This window comes from Elgaria multicarinata, chromosome 6 (assembly GCF_023053635.1).
Source record: "Elgaria multicarinata webbii isolate HBS135686 ecotype San Diego chromosome 6, rElgMul1.1.pri, whole genome shotgun sequence".
Classification (NCBI taxonomy): Eukaryota; Metazoa; Chordata; class Lepidosauria; order Squamata; family Anguidae; genus Elgaria; species Elgaria multicarinata.
In genome coordinates, this window is record NC_086176.1 from 11,381,086 (window position 1) to 11,405,242 (window position 24,157).

General features: G+C 47.7%; 1 protein-coding gene across 1 annotated transcript; it reads left to right on the forward strand.

Annotated features, from left to right (window-relative positions):
- Nucleotides 1-2,409: 2,409 nt before the first annotated feature.
- DUSP4 (dual specificity phosphatase 4) lies at nt 2,410-21,010 on the forward strand. The gene is made up of 4 exons (XM_063129028.1): nt 2,410-2,940; nt 12,514-12,650; nt 15,167-15,386; nt 20,336-21,010. Exons 1-4 carry the CDS (start codon nt 2,544-2,546, stop codon nt 20,719-20,721), a joined length of 1,140 nt encoding a protein of 379 aa, XP_062985098.1. The 5' UTR covers nt 2,410-2,543; the 3' UTR covers nt 20,722-21,010.
- Nucleotides 21,011-24,157: the final 3,147 nt, after the last annotated feature.

A 24,157-nucleotide genomic window follows, 5' to 3' on the forward strand; every position in this document is an offset into this window, starting at 1 on the left:
TGCTCTGCTCGCGTTCATTCATAAAAGAGAAAGAAAAGAGCAGCGCCGGTGCGCATCTTTTGTGGCAGCAGCCACCACGGCTACTGTCGGTGGCCCCTGGCTTCGTGGAGGGGGCGGGGAGAGGGCGAAGCCCCCTAGGCAACTGGCCCTGGTTTTGCTGAGTAGCGTACCTGCATAATACACGTTTGTCTCTTTATTTATTTATTTATTTATTGCATTTCTATACCGCCCAATAGCCGGAGCTCTCTGGGCGGTTCACAAAATTTAAAACCATTCAAAGTATAAAACAACAGTATAAAACCATAATATAAAATACAATATAAAAGCTCAACCAGATCAAAACAGCAGCAATGCAAAATTACAAATTTAAAACACCAAGTTAAAATTTATTTATAGACTGTTAAAATGCTGGGAGAATAAAAAGGTCTTCACCTGGCGTTTAAAAGAATATAATGTAGATGCCAAGCGAACCTCCTTAGGGAGCTCATTCCACAGCCGGGGTGCCACAGCAGAGAAGGCCTTCCTCCTGGTAGCCCTCCTCCTGGTAGCACTTCCTTTCACACGGAAGTCAACTACCTCCACGGCTTAATGGCCCTTTTGAAACAAAGAAAGCCAATTCCAGGGGAGGAAGGGAATTTGGAATCTTCTCCCATTCCATGCAGGTAACCCCCTGCATGGGAGAAAGCTGCTGGCAGTAATACGGAATGGGGAAGTGGCAATCGCTTTATAGCCCAATCGCTTCAACTGGAAGTCGCTTTCCCTATGTGTATTATTTGTATATGTTTTAATTCTCTCTCTCTCTCTCTCTCTCTCTCTCTCTCTCTCTCAAGATTTTATTGTTTGTAGCCAATGGCCATCACAATACAAACACAAAGCACACTAGTATAAAACAGAGAAACATTTGATACAATAAAACAAGAATACAATAAAATGATCAGGATTTAGGACATTCCTTCTGCTTAACCCCCTTAGGATTTAACAGTGGTACGGTTTAGAAAGGCTGCTCTTATTTTTCTTGCGGCTAGCGCAAATAAAGGTATCTTATAGCTTATGAATTTGTCCACATCAGCCAACAGCCATCTAATTTTAAAATCGTCTGATTGGCCTTCTAAGGTGGTCTGGAAAGGGAGAATAAATTTAGCCCTGGGCGAATTATATAATTGTATATGTTTTAACTTTGTAAAGCCACCTTGAGTCCCAGTATTGGGGAAAAGGAGGGCTATCGCACAAATTAAAGCCTGGGTGCCATCACAGGGGCACTGGAGCTTGCATGAAAAAGCATTGCAATACATTGATATTTAATAAAATAATGTCAAATTATGTAGTAATTTCCAGCAGCCTAGCCCTGTTAGCCTGTTGCAGCAAAACCAACCCAGAGTCTTGTGGCACCTTAAAGACTGACACATTTCAGGTGAAATCCTATGCATGTTTAGGGAGAGAAAAAGTCCCTCAACTCCTGGCTGTGGAATGCTGGAAGTTGTAGGACTTTTTTTTCTGTCTAAACATCCATAGGGCCTCAAATTGCCAGATTTATAACTCTGCCAATGACCTCAAGGTGATCATTCCTGAACAAAGGAATTTCAAAGGCAGAGGTCAACACAAAATTGTGGACTGTGGCTCTGACCACTGAGGAAGCCATACCTTCCCCCACCTGTCCTCAGCTCTCCTTTTGGCAAAGATGTGTCTAGCTGTGTATTTATTTTGGCCTTGGGTGAGTGGATTCACCACTGCCAGCAGCAGCAGCAGCAGCACTGATTGTTACTAGAACAAGAAAGTGTGGCTCCGAAGGAGTGCTTTTGTATGGGTGACAATTTGTCTGGGTTCCACACACGACTTTTCTGTGTGGCTCTGAGATGGTGACCATTTTGTGGCCTCAACAAGCCAGGGGCCGTCGCTTTTCGGCCACAAACCCGCCAATATCCTTTCTGCCCACTCAGTGACCCTTCACCGGGCAACATTCCTCACCAAAAATACGGGGAAGTGTGTTCTAACAAGTCTCCAGAATGGGAGGCTGAGAACTGTTATTTGGAGGCGGCGGCAGCCACCGAAACGGCGTTGGCGGATCCCGCCGAGCGAGGCAGGAAGCGGCCCGTGCCCTCTCCCTGGGGGTTCACCCTCTCCCCCCCCCCCCGCCGCCGCCAGTAGCAGCGGCTGCTACGCGCACAGGCGCTGTTTGCCTTCGCTTCCTCTTTTATGAATGAACGCGAGCAGAGCAGCCGGGGCGTCCTTTCCATTGTGACGTCGGCAGCGTTGGGCGCATTTCATTCATTGCGAGAGAGCAGGCAAGAATGGGGCCCGGCGGCGGGGCGAGGGAAAGCGGAGAAAGTCGAGAAGGGAGCGGGATGTGGAGGGCGGGGCGAGCTAGTCAAAGGGATCCTCCCACGCGCTCGGGAGAGCGCGCCGGCAGCCGCCTCCTCGCCAGCAGCAGCAGCGGCGCCACTATTCATGCCTGGAGCGGGCCGGCCGGCGTTGCGCGCAAAGAAGGGCGCGCTGCGCTGAGGCCGTGGCCCTTCCCGGGGCGCGAGGAGGGCGGCTGCGCGGCCATGGTGGAGCTGCGGGAGATGGACTGCAGCGTGCTCCAGCAGCTCTTGCACCGGGGCGAGAGCGGGGCCTCGGCGGCGGCGGCGGCGGCGGGCAAGTGCCTCCTCTTGGACTGCAGGCCCTTCCTGGCGCACAGCTCCGGCTACATCCGCGGGGCGCTCAACGTGCGCTGCAACACCATCGTCCGGCGCCGGGCCAAAGGCGTCGTGAGCCTGGAGCAGATCCTGCCGGCCGAGGACGAGGTGCGCGCCCGCCTCCGCTCGGGGCTCTACTCGGCCGTAGTGGTGTACGACGAGCGGAGCCCGCGGGCCGAGTCCCTGCGGGAGGACAGCACCGTGTGGCTGGTGGTGCGCGCGCTGCGCAGGGACGCCGAGCACGCCGACATCCGCCTGCTGAAAGGTGAGCGGGCGCGGAGGGCAGGGCGCTTCGCCGAGGCCAGAGCTCCGAAGCTCTGTGAAACCCAGCGGCTTGGAAGGGGGCTGGGCGCTGCCTCTGGCGGGTCGGGCTAGCGGATCTAAGGCCGAAACGGTTTCGCCGTGCAGCGCTGCAGCGAGCGTGCCTCTGAGCATGCCAGGTCTCTCTCCACAGCCGGCCCTCTTCCCCACGGGAGGACGTTACTCCCGGCTAGTTTGGGCCCCGGCAACGCTCGGTCCAGGGATACTGGTTGGTGGTGACTTAGGGCCCATTCAGAAGACACCTTAAACCATGGTGATTAAGCGAGAAAGCCAGGCTGGGTTCAGAAGACACTTTAAACCATGGCTTTAACCACGGTGAAGAAGGCTTTTAACTTTATTCACCGTAGTTAAAACCATGGTTTAAGGTGTCTTCTGAACGTAGCTAACCATCATAGTTAAACCCAGGCGTCTGTGGCCTGTTAGGAACCGGGCTGTGTTCTCATTGACAGCAATGCAATTTGTGCATTGACAACTACCAAAACGGGATTACGGAGTAGACTGGACATAAGCAACACCCTTCGGGTGTCACTGTCTCCCATCACCCCCAGATGGGACCGTCTAGTTGCAGGAAAACAAGCTCAGGGCTCCCACTGATTCTGCATTATGGTGAGTTGTATAATTATTTCATTATATATTACAATGTAATAACAATAGAAATAAAAGTGCGCAATAAAGTGCTTGAATCATCCCAAAACCATCCCCTCAACACCCCCACCCTGGTCCGTGGAAAAATTGTCTTCCACGAAAGGGTCCCTGGTTCCAAAAAGGTTGGTGCCAAAAAGGTTGGGGACTGCTGGTTTAAGGTGTCTTCTGAACGGGGCCTTAGACTGTTTGCGAAGTGCCCCCCCCCCCCCCCCAGTCTTGTCTCTAAGCTGACCGGCGATTCCTTCCCTGCTTGCGAGGTGACGGAGACGGTTCTTTGGGCAGGCTCCATTTTAATTCCAAGCACCCCGAGTCACCCCCTCCACCGTTAGTAGTCGTGTTCCCTGCGCCTTCTTCTCTTCCCCCCCCCCCCCGTGTCGGCGCTCTTTAAACTTGCCAGGCTGTAAACAGCCTTGCCGGGAGAAGAGGCGGGGCGCCAAGAGAGTGGACGCCTCGCTAACGCGCGCTGGGGGAAGAGAACACGCCGCCCGCGAGGGCGTGGGGCTCCTGCCCGGACTCTCGGGGCCTTCCTAGGCCCTGACGCGACCCGTGTTTGGGGAGAAGGAGCCACAGATCTTTGCCCGGCCCCCCGCCCCCGCCTGTGCTGCCTCCACGCCTCCGTTTCCGGCCTAGCCACGGGGGGGGGGGGATTTTTGAATGAGCCCTCCGAGCATGGCCCTGGGGGAGGGGGGAGGGTGTATTGTATACAATCTAGACTGGTTGTTTCCTGCCCATTTGACCTGTCAGCTGGGGTGTGTGTGTGTGTGTGTGTGTGTGTGTGTGTGTGTGTGTGTGTGTGTGTAGGCAGGCTGGCTGCTGGTGACCTTTTGAACTATGAAAGCCCTGGGTGGGTGGAAGGAAGGGAAGAGGGTGGCAGGTCCTGCTTTATTGTTCTGTGGGTCGCCTCCCCCTCCCCCCAAAATGCTTTAGGAATGCATCCTAAAGTCCTAATGGGTTGGGTTGGGGGGTGGGGAGAAGCCCTAAAGGCCATTGATAGCCCTAATGTAATGCCAAGCCCCAGTGAGGATGTGTGTGTGTGCATATGCCTGCACACGTGCGCTCTGGCAATAGCCTTTTATTTGTATGCCAAACTTATTCTTTGTGACACTGACAGTTTGTGACACTGTGTTCTGAATGTCCCCAAAGGAAACATTCCAGGCCAAGCGAAGATTTCCTTTTCCGGGGTTTTCTTACCCCATTTTACAGGCTGGCTGGAAAAGACTTAATTCTGCTTTCCTTGGCCTTGCTGTTGGCTGACAAGTGCGCCTCCTTGGATTGGATGTTCTGGCTTTGTTCATTTGGATTACTCTTTAGGCTGTTCGGACAGGTGAAGCTGGCTTTATAACCCTGGGCAGCGCCTCACCATGAACTCACCGTTTGGGTCAGTAACGTGGGCCCCGGGCATTGGTTTACTTGCACACGAGGCAGGAGGCAGGCCAAGCGGGTGGCCCTCTCCCATCCCTCTTCCCCCAGAGTGTGTCAGAGGCCCCGTCAGAGTTCCCTGCTCGGTACATTTCAACTGCTCCTTGCGTCTTGATTTGCACAAGTGATGCAAGTGAGTAACTGAGGTACAGAAGGGAAGGGTGTTTCGTGCGGGGTAGGATGGGAACAAGAGCTTTGTTGGAAGTCAGAAGAGTAGTTTTTCAGGGGCTGAATTTGGCCCCCAATTGCCTATCCTTGCTTTATAGTGAATGAGAGTTTTCCATCCAGGCGTCTCTTGACTGGCGGTGGCTCGCCGGGATTTTCCCCAGTTTGGCTATCCAAGATCCATTTTAACTGAAAATGCTAAGGGTTGAACCTGGGATCTCCCAATGCAAGATATGGCTTCTCTCCCCATGCTTTGCACGTTGAGAGTTTGTGTTGCTGCTTCTTTCCTTCATTTTCTCGGGGGAGAAAGACGGGCTGGAAAGTTTGGAATAAACCAAGGTTTAGTTGTGATCAACAGACAACTTAAGCTAAGTGGTTCCCAACAAAGGAACTGCGACAATGGACTGGATAAGGGCTAATAAACTGAGACTCAATCCAGACAAGACTGAGGTGCTGTTAGTAGGTGATTCCGCTGACAGGATGGGGTGTGTGTGTTCTACCGGTTCTGGATGGGATTGCACTCACCCTGAAGGAGCAGGTTCGTAGCTTGGGGTGCTTTTAGATCCATCATTGTCCCTTGAGGCTCAGGTGACCTCGGTGGCACGGAGTGCCTTCTACAAACTCTGGTTGGTGGCCCAGCTACGCCCCTATCTGGACAGGGATAACTTGGCTTCAGTTGTCCATGTTCTGGTAACCTCCAAGTTAGATTACTGCAATGCGCTCTACGTAGGGCTGCCTTTGAAGACGGTTCGGAAGCTGCAGCTCATGCAAAATGCAGCGGTCAGATTGATTTCAGGAACCAGAAGGTTCGAGCATATAACACCTGCTCTGGTCTGCTTGCACTGCCTGCCTGTATGTTTCCGAGCCCAATTCAAGGTGCTGGTTTTGACCTATAAAGTCTCACACGGCTTGGGACCACAATACCTGACAGAACGCCTCTCCCGACGTGAATATACCCGGTCACTATGTTCAACATCTAAGGTCCTCCTCCGGGTGCCTACTCCGAGAGAGGCTCGGAGTGTGGCAACATGGGACAGGGCCTTTTCGGTGGTGGCCCCCAGACTATGGAGCGATCTCCCTGACAAGGCTTGCCTGGCGCCAACGCTGCTATCTTTCTGGCGCCAGGTTAAGACTTTCCTCTTTGCCCAGGCATATCGCAGCACATCTTTATCACCCACATGTTTAGTTTTTTAACGGTTTTTAATGCTTTATGTGTGTATGTTCTGTGTTTCAGAATTTTAAATTTTGGATACTCATTTTTATCTTAATTTTAGAATTTCTGTAAACCGCCCAGAGAGCCCTGCCTATGAGGGCAGTATATAAGTGTAATAAATAAATAAAGGTATTGAAGATCACTACTCTGGTAGTTCGCAAAGGGCAAGCAACCACATTTTCTTGCTTTCTCGCCAGCCAAGGATGCCTTCTGAATTATCCTTGGTGGCTGCAAAGCAGGCCGATAAAGCTATACGTGGTACCTGCAAGTTCTTTAGAGCTTTCACAGTGTCCATTTATATTGCTGAAGAAGTAAGCTGCTCTTCAATTCTATATTTTGACATTTAAAACTAAACGGTGGGCTTGCTTCTTCAGGAAGTGGTGGAAGTTGCAAAATAAACAAGCTGTCCAGCATTTCCCTTTGTAATTTTCATTAAAATGTAGGGGTCCACCTGACTATATAAGCATAGTCTCCTGGTGTTCCTAGGGTTGGGCATTTGAACAGCCAACATCACTTGGTCAGACATTGCTCAAGGGTTTTCAAACATTGACTTTATTAGAACAATGAAAGATACTTCAGTCTTTTCATAGGTTTGTTATTGATAATCATTTTAAAATGCAAAACTGGCTAACCTATTGTGAAATAATGAAAATTAACTTTTAAAAATGTATTGTTATAACTTCTAACAATATTATACATGGGAATGATTCACTGAACAGTTCTGCTCTTTGGCTTTTATCCCAGAATATCATGGTTAGCTTAGAGTTACATTTTTTAAAAAAAGGGTTGCATCTTAAGTCAGAAAAAGTCAATTTTTAAAGGCATTTAGGCTAAGTAGCCAGTGTGGTGTAGTGGCTAGAGTGTCGGGCTGGGAGTCGGGAGATCTGGGTTCTAGTCCCCACTCGGCCATAGAAACCCACTGGGTGACTTTGGGCCAGTCACGGACTCTCAGCCCAACCTACCTCACAGGGTTGTTGTTGTGAGGATAAAAAGGAGAGGAGGAGGAAGATTACGTACACTGCCTTGGGTTCCTTGGAGGAATAAAGGTGGGATATAAATGCAATAATAAATAAAAATAAGTAGTAAGTTCTTCAAGCATCGGCTATTGGGCGGTATAAAAAATGCAATAAATAAATAATGGCTTCTTGGAATATTTGCTGTGAAAGAATATCAGCTGACTTTATTTGATCAGTCAGTTGAACAGCGTGCTAACCCTGGATGATTCAGGCCTCTGTTCAAGGATTGGTGGCTTCGGATGATGAGTTTGTCACTTAACCCTGTGAACTGATTAGATTCCTCTCCTACTGCGTGGAATTCCTCTCTCGCTTTCCATTGACTCAGTCTGAAACAGTCATACTGAGTGCACCATGTGCCTGTGATTGCTGGAACATTATGAAGTGGCAATGAATGGATTGGAAATTGCAGGGAAAGCGTGGCGGTGCCACCATTCTATGCGTGGCTGAAGAAAATGTTTCATAATAGTGCCAGATCTTGGACAGATCAAGTGGGGAGTGATTTGAAAAGTCCCAAATCTCCCGGAATGAATAACATTAGCAGCAGCACATAGAGGCTGGCCATCGTGGCGTGTGCCCACTGGTGCGTCTCGGGGAGTGTAAACCCAGCATGCCCTCAACCGAACAGGGAATTAAATGGGTTTTAAGAATTTAGGTAAAGGCCACTAGGAACATATTTTAGTTTGTTCAAACTGTTGCCATTATCTGTAGCTTGGAAAGGACACTGTGGTGATGGGTCCCAGTCTTAGATACTTCTGGATACTTTGAATCAAAAAAGTCAACATTGCAATCTTTCTTCCATTCCATTTTTTGGGGGATCTGGTGCCTGATAGGCCTTGCTTTGTAGTAAGATTGCTTTTGGTTGTAAGTGAGGTTATTGTCTTAAGTAGAGGTAACACATTATAATAGGTATGATTTAAGGTGTACATGTGTGGATCGATTTAGAGTTGATAACACTGAGGAAGAGGACGTGATCCAGCCAAACGTAAACTCTTTTAAAGCTGCAATCCTTTGCACATTTTCCTGGGAGTTAAGTTCCATTGAACTCCGTGGGGCTGGTTTCTTTTGAGTAAATTGTATTGTAAATTCCAATGATTTGAGTCACTGTGATTGTTAAGCAGATGTTTAAATCCCATTCTAATGGAATCAGTTGAGACCACCTACTGGCTTCTGCTGTCATGTGGGTTACTCTATGTTGTTTTGGGGAGTTTTTATTCTGTGTAAACGTGTACATTTGCTTATTAATATTGGCACATGTGAGAGCAGCTGCTCTTTTGATATGGTGAATATTTTGTGCTGTTTGTACTTTTGTTCTAAATGCTTGTATTCTAAATTTGTTAGGGCTGAAACCAATTACACTGAGCGGAACTTATGTTTTCTCACGTATTATATTTTCTCTTTATTCTAAGCAAAGTCTCTGGAGTTAGCGACTTCCTAATGTTACCCCATTTCTAATCATTGTTGTTTTTGTAATGTTGCATCTGACATTAGGCCTGTTCAAACCACACACTAAACCATGGTTAGGATGCTAACCCATTTGCAGCAAATGGTTAGTGAGTGTGTTTAAACTGTTGTTATGTAGCCATCATGGTTAAGAATGGTTCACACAACACGCTGTAAGTCATGATTCACACAACACGGTAAGCCATAAATGTTTATCTCAAAATACTTAACCACCATGGCTTAGTGTGGGCTTAGTGTGTTGTCTGAACAGGGTCATTTTCAGGGATACTTTCCTGATTGATCCAGATTTGTTAGATTAACCAGTGAAAATGTTGAAGCCTTAATCAATTCCTTGTATTAATCAACAATTTTTCTTTTTCTACTAAGTTTGCGCGATTTATATTCAGCCATTGGAAGGGCTCCTCCAACGCCTCGTGCCTGAACTTTTGCCCCTGCAACCAGACTTCCCCTTCTACTTCTTGCCCCCCCCCCTAAAATCTGCTCCTTGTGATCCCCCAGCAGTCCAGAGCAGATTTTGGGGGTGTGGTGGTGGGCTGCAGGGAGAGAGGAAAATTTGTTCTACCAGCGGTATCCATTCTGCTGGTACACAGTCACAGTTAGATGCAATTCTTTAGATACAAACTCTCTAAGTGCATAGTAATACACACATCCCTGTGGATTTTCTTGTACAAATGATTCAAGGTTGAGGGCAGGGGGAACTGGTGTTGCAGGCATCTCGAAATCTGAAATGTTTCTTCTGCTCAAGGCTGGCAACTGAACTGGCTTTTGTGGCAGGCACCAAAGAATTAAAATTAGTTTTTCTCTAGCTGAGATGCTTTTGTTGAATCATTGAGTGCCCCAATCTAGCTAAATGTAGTTAATTTAGGATTTAGGTTAGACATGACTAGTCAAATTGGTTTCAAGGAGACTAAGGGTGCAATCCTATGGGTTGCACCGTGGGTACTCGTAAGACCCCAGTGTGGTGTAGTGGCTAAGGCGTTGGACTGGGAGTTGGGAGATCTGGGTTCTAGTCCCTACTCGGCCATGGAAACCCACTGGGTGACTTTGGGCCAGTCACAGACTCTTAGCCCAACCCACCTCACAGGGTTGCGGTGAGGATAACATGGAGGGGAGGAGGATTATGTACACCGCCTTGGGTTCCTTGGAGGAAAAAAGGCAGGATATAAATGTAATAAATAAACAAACTCGGTGACTTATGACTATGCAATGCAGCAGAAAGGGATCCTCTTCTCCGACCGTCCTGCTTTTTCCACTAGGTAGCTGATTTTGGCTGTCCAGCTGGGGGCTTTGGAGTGGGTTTGGGGGAGGCCTAGACCAACTTCCATGGTCTCTCCGCTGCCCACCCCTGAGTCCACCCTCTCCTTGCTTGGAGGAAGGTGCAGGGATCGTGGTTTCCTAGCTCCATGGTTGGAGTGCGGTCTCTGATCTCGGAGCCAGAAAACCAAAAAATCCTGTGTCCTCCCAGATACTGTCTGGGGACATAGGGTTGCTCCCTAAGGCAACAATCCTGTGCATAGTTTCCTGGGAGTAAGTTTCACTGAACATAGTGTAGCATGTATAAGATTGCACTGTTAGTCTTGGAACCTAATTTTAGCCTTTAGACATGTGAAGGAGGCTTTACCAGAGTATATGCAAAGTACTGTATTCCATTGAATAACTGTAACTAAATTCCATACATCTGACGTTTGGGTAGGGCAGAGGATATAATTTCTTCTAGGGAGGATTGAGCCCCAGCACCTTTCATTAGACCTGGAGTACTAGGCATTTTCTACTCCGTAACTGGGCATTCCTGTTCTCTTTTCCTTCTCTGACCTTGATCTAGCTGTCCTTAGGGGTCTGCATGTAGGCTGAGCAACCTTGAATTAGAGCTTGAATTAATGCAAAATGATAGGGTGACCATATGGAAAAGGAGGACAGGGCTCCTGTATCTTTAACAGTTGCATAGAAAAGGGAATTTCAGCAGGTGTCATTTGTACATATGGAAAACCTGGTGAAATTCCCTCTTCATCACAACAGTTAAAGCTGCAGGAGCACCAGATTTAAAAGAGGGCAGGGCTCCTGCAGCTTTAACTGTTGTGATTAAGAGGGAATTTCCCCATATATACAAATGACACCTGCTGAAATTCCGTTCTCTATGCAACTGTTAAAGATACGGGAGCCCTGTCCTCCTTTTCATATGGTCACCCTAAAAATAAGCTTCGTGACCCTTCACAAAAGGAGCGATAGGTATTAACTCCAGCAACTTAGATTTTGTTATCACAACCAACTTAGCAATGTTAAATTCATAATTATTTGTAGTGAGGCAGGAAACCATTGCTTATATTCAGACTCAAGCGAGTAGAATAGAACTAGGCTAAATAAAGCCGCTATCCAGTACCAACATAACAGAGATAATAAACACAGGGACCAGTCCCTATAACAGATGCAAACCCTGTTCCCATAACATGTCTCCCCATAGGGGACCATTTCAACCTACCAGAACATGCTACTGATCTTCAGGCGGACGTTCTTGAACAAAGAGATTTGAAAGCAGAGCTCCAGTATGAAACTGCTGAATTACAACTAGTGATGTGGCTTTAAAAATAAAGGGGGAATTGGAAAAGGGTTAGGGTAATTTGCATCTGAAATTTTTCAGCTGGCTTTGGAAAACTTTCTGATGCCCTTGAGCGTGATCCAATTTAGCATGCTTATTTTACTTGTAGTTCGTAAACAACAAAGATTAAATGATAAAAAAGTCTTTGATGTTAATTTTTAATAAACCACAGGAAGGGCACACATACCTCACACATTAGGGGGAAAATACTTTGAAATATTTGAGGGGGGAAATTAAAGCACACTTAATATGATTATCAGCTTAGGCTGATATACCAACTGCACCCTTATCTGGACAGAGATAGCCTAGCTACAGTTATCCATGCACTGATAACCTCTCACATTAGATCACATTACGCCAGTCCTTTTACAACTTCATTGGCTGCCAGTCCAGGTCCTGGCCCGATTCAAAGTGCTGGTATTGACATTTAAAGCCCTAAACGGTTTGGGGCCAGGTTATTTGAAGGAACGCCTCCTCCCATATGTACCTGCCCAGACCTTAAGATCATCTACAGGGGCCCTTCTCCGTGAGCTCCTGCCAAAGGAAGTGAGGCAGGTGGCTACTAGGAGGAGGGCCTTCTCTGCTGTGGCACCCTGGTTTATTTATTTATTTATAAATTTATAAATATATAATTTATTTATTTAGTTAGTTGTGGAATGAGCTCTCCAGAGAGGTCTGCCTGGTGCCTACACTGTACTCCTTTCGTCGCTAGCTGAAGACTTTTTTATTCTCTCAGTATTTTAACACTTAATTTGAACTTAAATTTAAATTTTACTGTTCTAACTCTGTATTTTAATCTTATACCAATTTTGCTGCAATTTTGGCAACCCAAATAACTGTGCATGAGGTGCTCATGAGAAAGAGGGAAGATGTCTAAGGATGAGACGCAGAGATTGGGTGGGGAGGCTGGACGCTGCGCATGGCCCAGGGTGTGCCCCACAGAGTGCTTTGCCATTGGCTAATGCAATTTGAGGACTAATCTGTTGCAGTATCTTTGATTTTCAGGTGGCTACGAGAGGTTTCATTCAGAATATCCGGAGTTCTGCGCGAAGACGACATCTCCTACCGCGGCATCGGCGTTGGCCAGCGTGGAGCACCTTGAGCACAGCTGCAGCTCCTGTGGGACGCCACAACACGATCAGGTTGGCTTGCCAAGGCTCATCCGCCATTCAAGCCCTGGCTGTTGTCAAAAAGCCAAGGCTTTGATGATGTGTCAGTATGAATTCAGTCTAGCAGGTGAACATCTTTATCTGTGGGAATCGAAGCAGCCTGTTTGCTCTGCCACCAAAACAGTGGAGTTTTGCCCCAAAGGGGGTTTCCAAACGTAGTGCCCTGTTGTTGTTGTTGTTGTTATTATTATTATTATTATTATTATTATTATTATTATTTATATAGCACCATCAATGTACATGGTGCTGTACAGAGTAAAACAGTAAATAGCAAGACTCTGCCGCATAGGCTTACAATCTAATAAAATCATAGTAAAACAATAAGGAGGGGAAGAGAATGCAAACAGGCACAGGGTAGGGTAAGCAGGCACAGGGTAGGGTAAAACTAACAGTATAAAAAAACTAACAGTATGAATTTAACCATTGAAAGGTTTTATTAAAAATCCATACAACTTTGCTCTATGCATTCCCATTTCTTTCTGTCAAGAAAACATACCAAACACACGTGGAACTTTGTTTTTGTTGTCGGCAAGTGATGTGGAACCTTTTCTAGGAGAGCAGTCTGTTTTGGAGAGGCAGATTTCAAGAACCTGATTAGAGCTTGCTGTGTTCACCATGACTCAGCAAACTAACTGACACTTGCACATCCCTAAATGCAATACCGAGCGGCACTCTCCCCTAGTTTTGCTCTGTCATCTTAATATGTCAATATGGTGCAAAAGTATATCCACACTCGAGGGGATAACTGGAATCCCATAATATGATCAGAAAGCTTAAAATGTGATGGTGTTGCGATGGTCCAAAATGTGGAGACTACAGAGAAACACTGGGAATAGTGAATGTGGATAATCCACAAATGTATTTCAATTTTGGGCATACACAATGTATGAGGGATTGATAATCCCAGGCTGTCTCTACACTCTGAATTTACCTGCAACACTGCAGGTTACAACTAGTTACAACTAGTGCAACACACATGGGCACTTCCAGAAGTGCTTGTAAAAGGGTCTCCAATGTGAAGCCGAAGAACACCCCCAAATACTTTGATACCATTTTTAAAATATCTGTGTATAAAGATTTGTATGAAATTCATACAACCTTCTATTATAATAGGCATCTACAAAACAGACCAAATATCCAAATAAGTATCCATTTGAAGGTGCAAGCCAAGACTTGTTCCAGAGGTGTGGAGCCACTGCAGAGAAGGCCCTTGAATAAGCGGTCACCAACCTAACTGATCTGATGGGTGGGCAAATGAAGAGGGCCTCTCTTCCTGATTTTAAAGTGCAGGCAGGCTGATATGAACGAAGGCAGCCCTTCAAGTAACCTCCCCACAAAAAGAAGCAACAACTGGACATTGCCAAAACATATGTTTAAAAGAAGCGTTAGCTGTATTGCACTGCCAGAATTAGCTGAAAGAGACATTGCGGTCTCCAATAGACACAAGGCATTTGGTGTTGTTTTGGCTGAAGGAGATGCATCCCAAGATCCATAGACATGACAGGTAGATGCCAAAGAGGTGATCCACTGCTTAGGCATTTTGTGGTGTTGCCCACGGCTGTTTCTCAAATTTCCAAGTATGTCCATGGGTCTAAAAAAGTTGTTACAAGATGTGGCAATGTTGTACAAATATGAAAAAGCTCAACTTGGTTGCAGGTGCAGAATTCAACATCTTGAAAATGTTTGCTTTATTTTTTTTTCTTTTAAAAAGAAACCTGTTTCTAGTCCTTATGATTGTGGGGAAGGGAAGCTAGAAAGCATGTGTGTGGGCTAGTGAAATTTTAAAAGCCAGAGGGGACTTTGCAGCATTTCCTAAACTAACAGGGCTCAAGTGCCCAAAATAGCTCCTTCCTTCTCCTTGAGACTAGCAGAATGACCAGCATTACTTAATCTGCGTAATTTATGCAGGTTGCAGAATTCAGCTTTTCCTGCCACCGTATGTGAATTGCCGTGTTGCAGAATTTTAGTTCTCTTTTTCTGGAGAGTATACATGGCCCTGCTTGTAGGAGCAGCCTTTGAACATGCACACTAAAAACTCACTTTTTCTTCCCTATCCCAAGATGTATTTTGTCATTTACAATACCTGCATATTGCTTTTCTATGTAAAAGTTTTCAAAGCAGAAAAAAAATATTTTTTAAAAAAACTCTTGCCAAAATCGAAGCTAAAATCTACAAAAACAGCTGAGCCGCAGCCAGCAACTGAAGAGCGAAATTCCTAAAGGCCCAGTGAAATAAGAAAGCTTCTTTTTTTTTTAACTGTTTCTGTAACGAGAAAAGCGGGTTTAGAAAAGTGGACTTCCCAGTGAAAGACATTTGACACACGACCAACATAGATACTTCAGATGATCAGATTGATACTATAGGAAGAAATATGGGAAGTGGTCACAGTAGTTGATTAGTTTTAGCACATATCAGGTTCTCCTGTATTTCTGACTGTGTCATAGTGATTCCTCTTTCTTGCTGCTTCTTCTTCTTCTCCCCTGGACTAGGGTGGCCCAGTGGAAATCCTCCCTTTCCTCTACCTCGGCAGTGCGCATCACGCCGCTAGGAGAGACATGCTGGACGCATTGGGGATTACAGCCTTGCTAAATGTTTCATCGGACTGCCCAAATCACTTTGAAGGACACTTTCAATACAAATGCATTCCAGTGGAAGATAACCACAAAACCGACATCAGCTCCTGGTTCATGGAAGCAATTGAATACATAGGTATGTTCTAGCGGTGCACACCGGCCACAAGATTCAGTTCAGACACACACACACACACCCCAATTCAGTGATTTGGGAAACAGCCCCATTCGGCTTGGAGCAGTTTGGTGACCATCCGCTTCTTCTCAGGTCTTAACGTGAATGATTTCTGTAAAATGGATTATTCCATTGTATTATTCCTTTTTGGGTTTTTTGGAGCCCTGCTGGATCAGACCAAGGGCCCATCTAGTCCAGCACTTTGTTCACACCGTGGCCAACCACCTGCTGACCAGGGACCCACAAGCAGGACACATGGTGCAACAGCACCCTCCCACCCATGTTCCCCAGCAACTGCTGTACAGGCTTACTGCCTCTGATACTGGAGGTAGCACACAACCATCAGGGCTAGTAGCCATGGATAGCCTTCGCCTCCAGGAATTTATCCAACCCCCTTTTAAAGCCATCCAGATTGGTGGCCCTCACTACATCTCGTGGTCGTGAGTTCCATAATTTCACTAGGCGCTGTGTGAAGAAGTCCTTCTTTTTGTTGTCCTGAATCTCCCACCAATCAGCTTCATGGGAGGACCCCATTGGGTTCTAGTATTTTGAGAGAGGGAGAAAAGTGTCTCCCTGTCCACATTCTCCACGCCGTGCATAATTTTGTACACCTCTGTCATGCCTCCTTTTTTCCAAGCTAAACAATCCCAGCTGTTGTAGCCTTGCCTCATAGGGGAGCTGTTCCAGGCCCTTGATCATTTCAGTTGCCCTTTTCTGCACTTCCCCCAGCTCATTTAACTTCCTTCAACCTCCATAACAACTCTTTTGTCCTGTGGTCGCTGTGTCCCTATCCCTCTATGGCCCTAGATTTGTCACCTTCCAAATGGTCTGTGCTTTTGCTGCATCAGTGGGCCAGATAGAGAGAAGGACAGAGAGCAACCCTGTGGGGCAGGGGTGGATCAGCAGTGCATCCAAAGGTCTGCTGCCTCGCACCAGCCCAGGGGAGAATTTGGCAGTTTTTGAGCTGGCGTTTCTTTTTCCTTCTTTTTTTTAATGTTTTCCTTCCAATGAAACCCATGAGAGGGAATTCACTATGCCAACTCCATGGCTGGCATAGTTATGGGGCTTCTTTGGGAGCATATAGGGGGATCCTCGGCCTTCCCTGACACTCTCCGTTCTGGCCTCCGCTGCTCACAGAACATGGCAGGCAGGTCTCAGACTCCTTTTTGTCATTGCACCGTGGAGACGTCCGATGGTATGCCTCCTTTTTCTCCTGCATGGAGAGAGGTCTGAGATAGCTTATGGCTGTAGGACATTCTCTCCCAGGGACCATAAGATAGCACCTTCAAGGGCTTTTTGTAGCCACGGCGTAATCATCAATGGGCATCTAACTGCATAGGTTGAATTCATTATACTGTTAAATATAGCATTAGAAAACGGGTCGATACTGATGCCTAATGACACTTATAGGTCCTTGTCTGACAAAGCAAATTTGGGTTTTGGAGTCGGCGCGGCAGACAAAATGACATTTCTAAACAAATTTCCTGCCTTAGGTTATATTTTTAGAAAGCACATTGCTATCAAACTCAGCTGCCTCTCGGTCTTCCTTCTTTCCCTCCCAAACGGTTGTGTTTTAAGTAAAGGGCAGGGCTGACAGAAGTTGGTTTGCACATCCAATGCTACCTCCACCCCACACCCACACCCCCATTAAAAACGAATACAATTTTGTCCATTTTGTGTTTCCTACTTCTATGCTGTAGCTGAAATGCCTCATCCCTGGCTTGGGCCTCCACATTTTGGTGGAACGTAATGCTCAGGTATGAGGTGAACACTACGGCTCCGAAAGTTCTTCCCCGGCTTGGATTTAAATTTGAGGTGAAGAAGGGCTGAACCTCCCTCCCTCACCTCCAAATTCCCTCTCATCCCCCTTCCACCCTCATCCTATCTACCTTCTCCCCACCTTTAATCAGGTTTGCTGCTCAGGCAGCTGCAGAATACAGGCAAATCTCTCCTCCCCTGGTACGTTGCTATGGCAATAGGGACATGAATTTCCTGGTGCTTCTGATGCCTGGCCCAAACTGTACAGCACACTAGATGTGTTCGGAGGGATTCCTCCTTCCATTCCACAGCTGCTGAAGGAACTGGGCATGTTTAGCCTGGAGAAGAGAAGATTGAGGGGAGACATGATAGCAGTCTTCAAGTCCTTGAAAGGTTGTCACACAGAGGAGGGCCAGGATCTCGTCTCGATCCTCCCAGAGTGCAGGACACGGAATAACGGGCACAAGTTACAGGACGCCAGATTCCAGCTGGACATCAGGAAAAACTGTTAGAGCAGTACGACAATGGAACCAGTTACGTAGGGAGGTTGTGGGCTCTCCCACACTAGAGGCATTCAAGAGGCAGCTGGACAACCCTCTGTCAGGGATGCTTTAGGGTGGATTCCTGCATTGAGTGGGGGTTGGACTCGATGGCCTTGTAGGCCCCTTCGAACTCTGCTATTCTTTGATTCTATACATTATTATTATTATTATTATTATTATTATTATTATTATTATTATTATACTTCCCGATAGCCGAAGCTCTCTGGGCGGTTTACAAAAGTTAAAAACAGTGAACATTAAAAACAAATAGACAAAATTTAAAACCATAAAAAGCATAAAAACACAAACAAAAACAGACAATATCCGTTTAAAACAACTATTCTGGGGTCAGTTAAAAAACTCCGCATATGCTGTTAAATGCTGTTAAAGGCCCGGGAGAAGAGAAAGTCTTGACCTGGCGCCAAAAAGATAATAATGTTGGTGCCAAGCGAGCCTCGATGGGGAGATCATTTCATAATTGAAGGGCCACCACTGAGAAGGCCCTCTCCCTTGTTGCCATTCTCCGAGCTTCCCTCGGGGTAGGCACACGGAGGAGGACCTTAGATGTTGAGCGTAGTGTACGGGTGTCGTAGACCTCATGGGGGCCCTGACAGGTCTGCATCAGGCTTAGAATTGGGCTTTGAATAAATGGAGCTATTCTCCAACTCTTGGAGAAAATAGTTCCACTTTTCCAAGCCCAATGTGGGAAGCCCTCCTCATCGAGGCTTCTTGTGGACGCAGCTCCTGCAGTAAGTGTGGTCCATACGCATTAACTTGGGCTGTTTAAAGCATGTGTGTTCATCACCCATTGACTCTACAGCATCAAGTGAACTCATTGCATCTATGAATGAGCCATCGTAGATGGCTCACCACAGATGGACATTTTGTCAAGAGCCCTGCTCAGGGATTGCATTCGGCTGAGAGGCATAAAATGTAGTTAAATTCAATTACGGAATGAAAGAGCGCGCATCATGCGCACATGTAAGCGAAACAAGCACCACTCCAATGTGTATAGCCAGCTCTCGTCAGAGCTTTGTAATCCATATATAAAAATTCTGTGCAATTTAACAAACTAACAAAAGCTAAATTCTGTGACTTGTGAAATTCACAGTAAATATATAAATAGGTGTGATTTTGTTGTATGCAAATTTATATTTGCATGATGGCATAATCTGTGCAGCTACTTCTGTTTCTGCGTGAGGAGCTGAAGCCCAATGCCCATCTATTTGGCATTTCCATTGGTTCAGAGATGCCATCAGGCCTATTACACAGACATTTTCAAGTATAGCTTCACAACATGATTTAAAATTTGCTCTAAAGATTCCCCCTCAGCGACCCCTGTAAAATGGATGTTCTCAGGGAGGTGAATTCTGTGGCCGTTGTCAGAAAAATCCGCAAGGGAATCAAATGAGTTTGGCTTTCTATGAATCCGACCTGTGGGTTCTGCCTCAGACTGCGGGCCAGTTTTTTCCCCTCACTTTGGAGGCGGATTTGTGCAACTGCGCATTTGCAAAGAGGAATGAAATTGTTGCACGTGCCTAAATATATATCTGTTTCCATCGGTCATGGATAAGGGAATGATAGATGCCTACTAGTCAATGAAACGCAGAGGGAATGGATTTAACAAAATCCATGCATCCATAGTAGTCAATACCATTTTCCTCAGCTTTACTGCATGCTTGGTGAATTGTGGCCCATAGCCCTGGCTATAGCAAGATTTCTCATGGGTTCTCCTTTTCATGGTTTGGAGAACATGGATAGGGAGACACTTTTCTCCCTCTCTTTTGATACTGGAACCTGGGGTCATCCCATGAAGCTGATTGGTGGGAGATCCAGGCTAAATAAAAGGAAGCACTTCTTCACACAGCACATAGTTAAATTATGGAACTCACTGCCACAAGATGTAGTGATGGTCACCAATTTGGGTGGCTTTAAAAGGGGATTAGACCAATTCATGGAGGATGAGGCTACCAATGGCTACCAGTCATGGCGTCTATATGCTACATCCAGTATCGGGACCGGAGGCCTCTGTATGTCCGCTTCAGTCCGTGCCACTTACTACGTTTCTATACCACCGAATAGCTGAAGCACCCTGGGCAGTTTACAAAGATTAAAACCATTTAAAACGCATTTTCATGCAAACATATAAACGGACAGCACACACAGAGACACACAGATATCTAAAGCAATTTATTTACCATCAACAGTTTGAAAATGCTGTGGAACATGGGTGGGAGGGTGCGCTTGCCCTCATGTCCTCTTCATGGGCTTTCTATGAGCATCTGGTTGGCTATTTATTAAATTTATATCCCACCTTTTTTCTCTTGCAAGGAATCCATGGTGGGTTACATGGTCGTTGTCCTCTTGATGTTATCCTCACAACAACAACCCTGTGAGGTGGGTTGGGCTGAGAGTCTGTGACTGCCCAAAGCCACCCAGTGAGCTTCATGGCTGAGTGGGGACTAGAACCCGGTTCTCCCGTGTCCCAGTCCACCACTCTAACCACTACACCCCCTGGCTCCCACAGTGGGAAGAGAACCCCTTGACCTGACCCCGGCAGGGCTCTCCCTCCGTGCTTGTTGCGCGCTAACGCCTGTGCTCTGCCCTCCCCAGACTCCGTGAAGCTGTGCCACGGCCGGGTCCTGGTGCACTGCCAAGCTGGCATCTCCCGGTCGGCCACCATCTGCTTGGCCTACCTGATCATGAAGAAGCGGGTGAAGCTGGAGGAGGCCTTTGAGTTCGTCAAGCAACGCCGCAGCATCATCTCCCCCAACTTCAGCTTCATGGGGCAGCTGCTGCAGTTCGAGTCCCAGGTGCTGGCCCCGTCGTGCGCCGCCGAGGCCGCCAGCCCGCCAGGGCCGCTGCGGGAGCGGGGCAAGAGCGCCTCCACCCCCACCTCCCAGTTCGTCTTCAGTTTCCCGGTCTCGGTGGCGGTGCACTCCACGCCCGGCAGCCTCCCGTACCTGCACAGCCCCATCACCACTTCGCCCACTTGCTAGAGTCGGCGGCTGCGGGTTGCGCTCTGGGAGGACGCAGAACAGGACGCTGCAGCCCCCGTGGGCCGCCACTGATGGCAATAAAGTACTCTGCCCCCCTGCCCCGCCCCCCGACCCGGCAGCCAAAGACGGAGCAATAACGGCTGACGTTGTGGCCGGAACGGAACCCGTGGTGGGCGGGGGGCAGGTTCCAGCATGTCCTTTCTTGGCAGGATGCCTTACCTCATTTTTTAAGATATATATATATATATATAATATATATATATAATATAAAAAGCTTGAAGTTGTGAAATCTTAGTAATGTTTTGGTGTGCGTGGGGGGAGGAGAGCGGAAGGAAGATGGATGCCTCCGTGGAGCGGGGGAGACCTTTGGGTGTGGTGGGCATGGCTGTGTGTCTTGAGTTGGTTCATGATGCTCATCTGGATCAAAACAATGAGCGTGTGTGTGTGTGTGAGTGCAAAGGGGGAAGCGTGCCTGCCATTGGAGGCTGGTGGCTGTGATGTCAGTGGGGCTGCGAACCCACACCGGGTTTCCGTCAGAGCTCTAAAGGAGCTATGGTGTGGAAACTCGGAGCAGATGCGCCGCCCCACTGACATCAGAGCCGCCAGCCTTCACTGGTGCCCGCATCTGGCGTGATTGACTGTGGCACGTTATTAGTGGCTCTCCACTACAGCTGGATTGGGGCCACCGTTACCCAAAGTGCCTGGCTTTTGATTTCTTGGTGGGTTATTGTTACAAATTGCAAACCGCCGCTACTTTATTTTTAAAACAACGGTGGGTCGGCTGAAAGGAAGGAATGGAAGGACGGTCTCTTGTGAAATGTTTCTCAAACTCCGTCAGTGCAGCCGTTTTTCAAGCTCTGTTGAAAAATAATCAGGCCAAAACCAAACACGGGTTCTGTTTCTACTGCGCATCACAAGCACACTCGCCCTAGAGATGCTAGGAAATGCTATTATGGCATGGGAATTGGCCTTCTCGCCCCACACCAGCCCTATCCACCCCCTTCCCTGGGGATGTCCTCATGTTCAGCACTGCTAGGTACCTGCAAAAGCAGTACTCTTCCTGCAGGTGCCTGGAAAACTGACCTGACCTGACCCTCGGATTAGATTTTTTTCGTAAGTTTAAGGGTGCATCTGTGGTCTTAAAGAGGAATACGCCACATTTATGTGTGGGCTTTGCTCCCCCTTTTCTCTCCGGGCAGAAAACACCGCATGATCCATTACAATACTGGAATCACGCCCCTGTGATCTGCACTCTCCCCTTTGAATTATCCTTTATGCAATTTAAAAGCTCCTTTTCAAGTAAGAGGGTAAATTGATCTCTCTTCCACCACCATCCCTCTGCCTCTGATCATGTATATTATAATCTGGCAGTATTGCATAAACGGCAAATAAAACCTAACCAGCACCAAAATCTAGTCCTATAGTTAGGTTTATTGAACCAATCGTACAGCAGCATTGAAGGGGGAAGACTTACTTGGGGCCTTGCTAAACCTACATGAAAACCGGTGCTTCAGGCACAACATTGTGCAGAAAAACATTGAAAGACACGAAAATTGGCTGGCCAGGCATCCGGCACAGGGTTCTTTTTTAAAAAGACAAAATATTAGCATGGGCCATTGCGCCTATCTACGCGTCAAACGCGATGAAGCCCCGTCGTGTCCGCCATTTTTGTTGTTGTTAAAGGGGCCGGTGTGCGCAGGAGTGCACCACCAGAAAGGTGAGGGTTTTTTTTTTTTTAAATAGGGTCCCCCCATCCCCATCCCCCGATTTCCCCCCCATGACCTCCCCTGGCCTGCGATCCCCCCTGTCCCCACTTCCTGTGTCCTGCCGCCACCACGCCGCCGATGTCCCCAGCCGCTCTGTCCCGCCGCCGCCATTGTCCCCAGCCGGCATTTCCTGTTGTCGCCATGTCTGGCCTGTGAAGTCTGCTGTTGCCATGTCCTGCAGGCCGGACATGGCAACAACAGGAAACACCAGCTGGGGGCAGTGGTGGTGGCAGCAGAACACAGGAGGTGCAGACATGGGTGGGACATGGACGTGGGGGCAGGAGGGGATTGGAGGCTAGGAGAGGTTGTGGGGGGGAATCGGGGGAAGGGGTGGGAGCGTTGTGGCCCGTCCGCCGCTTTTCCCGGCTACTCGTGTGTAAGTGCGGTAGCTGAGAAAAGCGGCGGAACGGTCAACACCCCCGCGGTCTTGGCCTCAGCCCAACCTGAGGCCGGGACTGTGGGAAAAACCGGGCTAAATTGGGTTTCATTTACCCCGCGCCCAGGGAGGTTTCACCCCTGCCTGATCCCGGGATCCCCTCTGCGTCATCTGGCCGCACAGGGGCGAGCCCAGGGCAAGCACCGGGCTAAACCTCCGTCTAGCAAGGCCCTTGGTGAGGCTGTGGAGGCTCTTGCCAGGCTTTACAAAAGGTGTCTTCATGCTGTCTGTTCAGCTTTCAATAGTTTCTTAATCTGCCTCCACAGGGTTTACGCAACCCACGCAGTGGTTGAGTGCGGGTTGGTGTTGAATGGTGGGCTATCGGTTGAACGTGTTGGCCAAACCATGCAGTTTAGCTGATTTTCCTCCTAACAGTCCACCTTAAGAACCCATGGTTTGTTGTTCAGGGTGGTTAACAAGTCATACTGCATGGTTAACAAGCCACCCTGTGGAAGGTGTCCTGGTTTCGGACAACCTGTTCAAACAAATAACCCAAGGAAGCCTATTTTGAACTTCGTTCCCTGCCCCATATTTTTTTTTAGAAAAACCCTATTAACATTTCCGTTATGAGAACAACAACTTGTCCACTCCAGCGGAACTGATGTGCTTATATTCCACTGATTTCAATGGGGCTGAAGTGTAGAAATCCAGCGTGATGTGAGGGACGTGGGGTCTCCTATCCTAGCACAGCTCCTGAAAAGTTCTGTAACTCTTTGGAGAATCCTCCGTTGTGGCGAGAGGGAGAAATGGACCCACATGGCCAGGGACCTTTTGCTTCCCAAGCTGGGTGGAGCCAGTGTTTCATGTGTGAGGCCTCTTTCAGTCAGTCATGGCTCCAGGCTGAGGGCTCAATATGTGCCTCCCTGCCTCTACCGTTACCGCCCCGCCAGCCCTTTTTTTTAAAAATAAAAACCTTTGCTCTGCAACTGCCAGCTTCTCCCATCGTGGGTGCTGGGTGTTGTTGCATTACTGTACTGGGACCAGGAACATTGTTTTCCAAACTGCATGTTAAAAAAAATATGGCTGAGCTTATTTTAGCTTGGGGTAGCCAACAAGACGACACCCCTTCCTGTAGAATGCAGGAGTGGTTGCCCAGGGCTGCATTGCTGGTTGGCTCATTGGCTGAGTCAATCCAATCCAACTCTTGAATTTGAGACGGAAAAGGAGAGCGAGATACGAGAGCGACTTTGCTTGCTTGCTTGTTCTCCATTTTCTTTGAGGCGCTAGATCAGAC

Excerpts from the sequence above, each read along its gene's own strand:
- DUSP4 (XM_063129028.1), top strand. The coding sequence starts at position 2,544 with ATGGTGGAGCTGCGGGAGATGGACTGCAGCGTGCTCCAGCAGCTCTTG. Across the intron at positions 12,651-15,166 it reads GGACGCCACAACACGATCAG|GGTGGCCCAGTGGAAATCCT; the intron begins GTTGGCTTGCCA and ends CCCCTGGACTAG. Across the intron at positions 15,387-20,335 it reads GGAAGCAATTGAATACATAG|ACTCCGTGAAGCTGTGCCAC; the intron begins GTATGTTCTAGC and ends TGCCCTCCCCAG.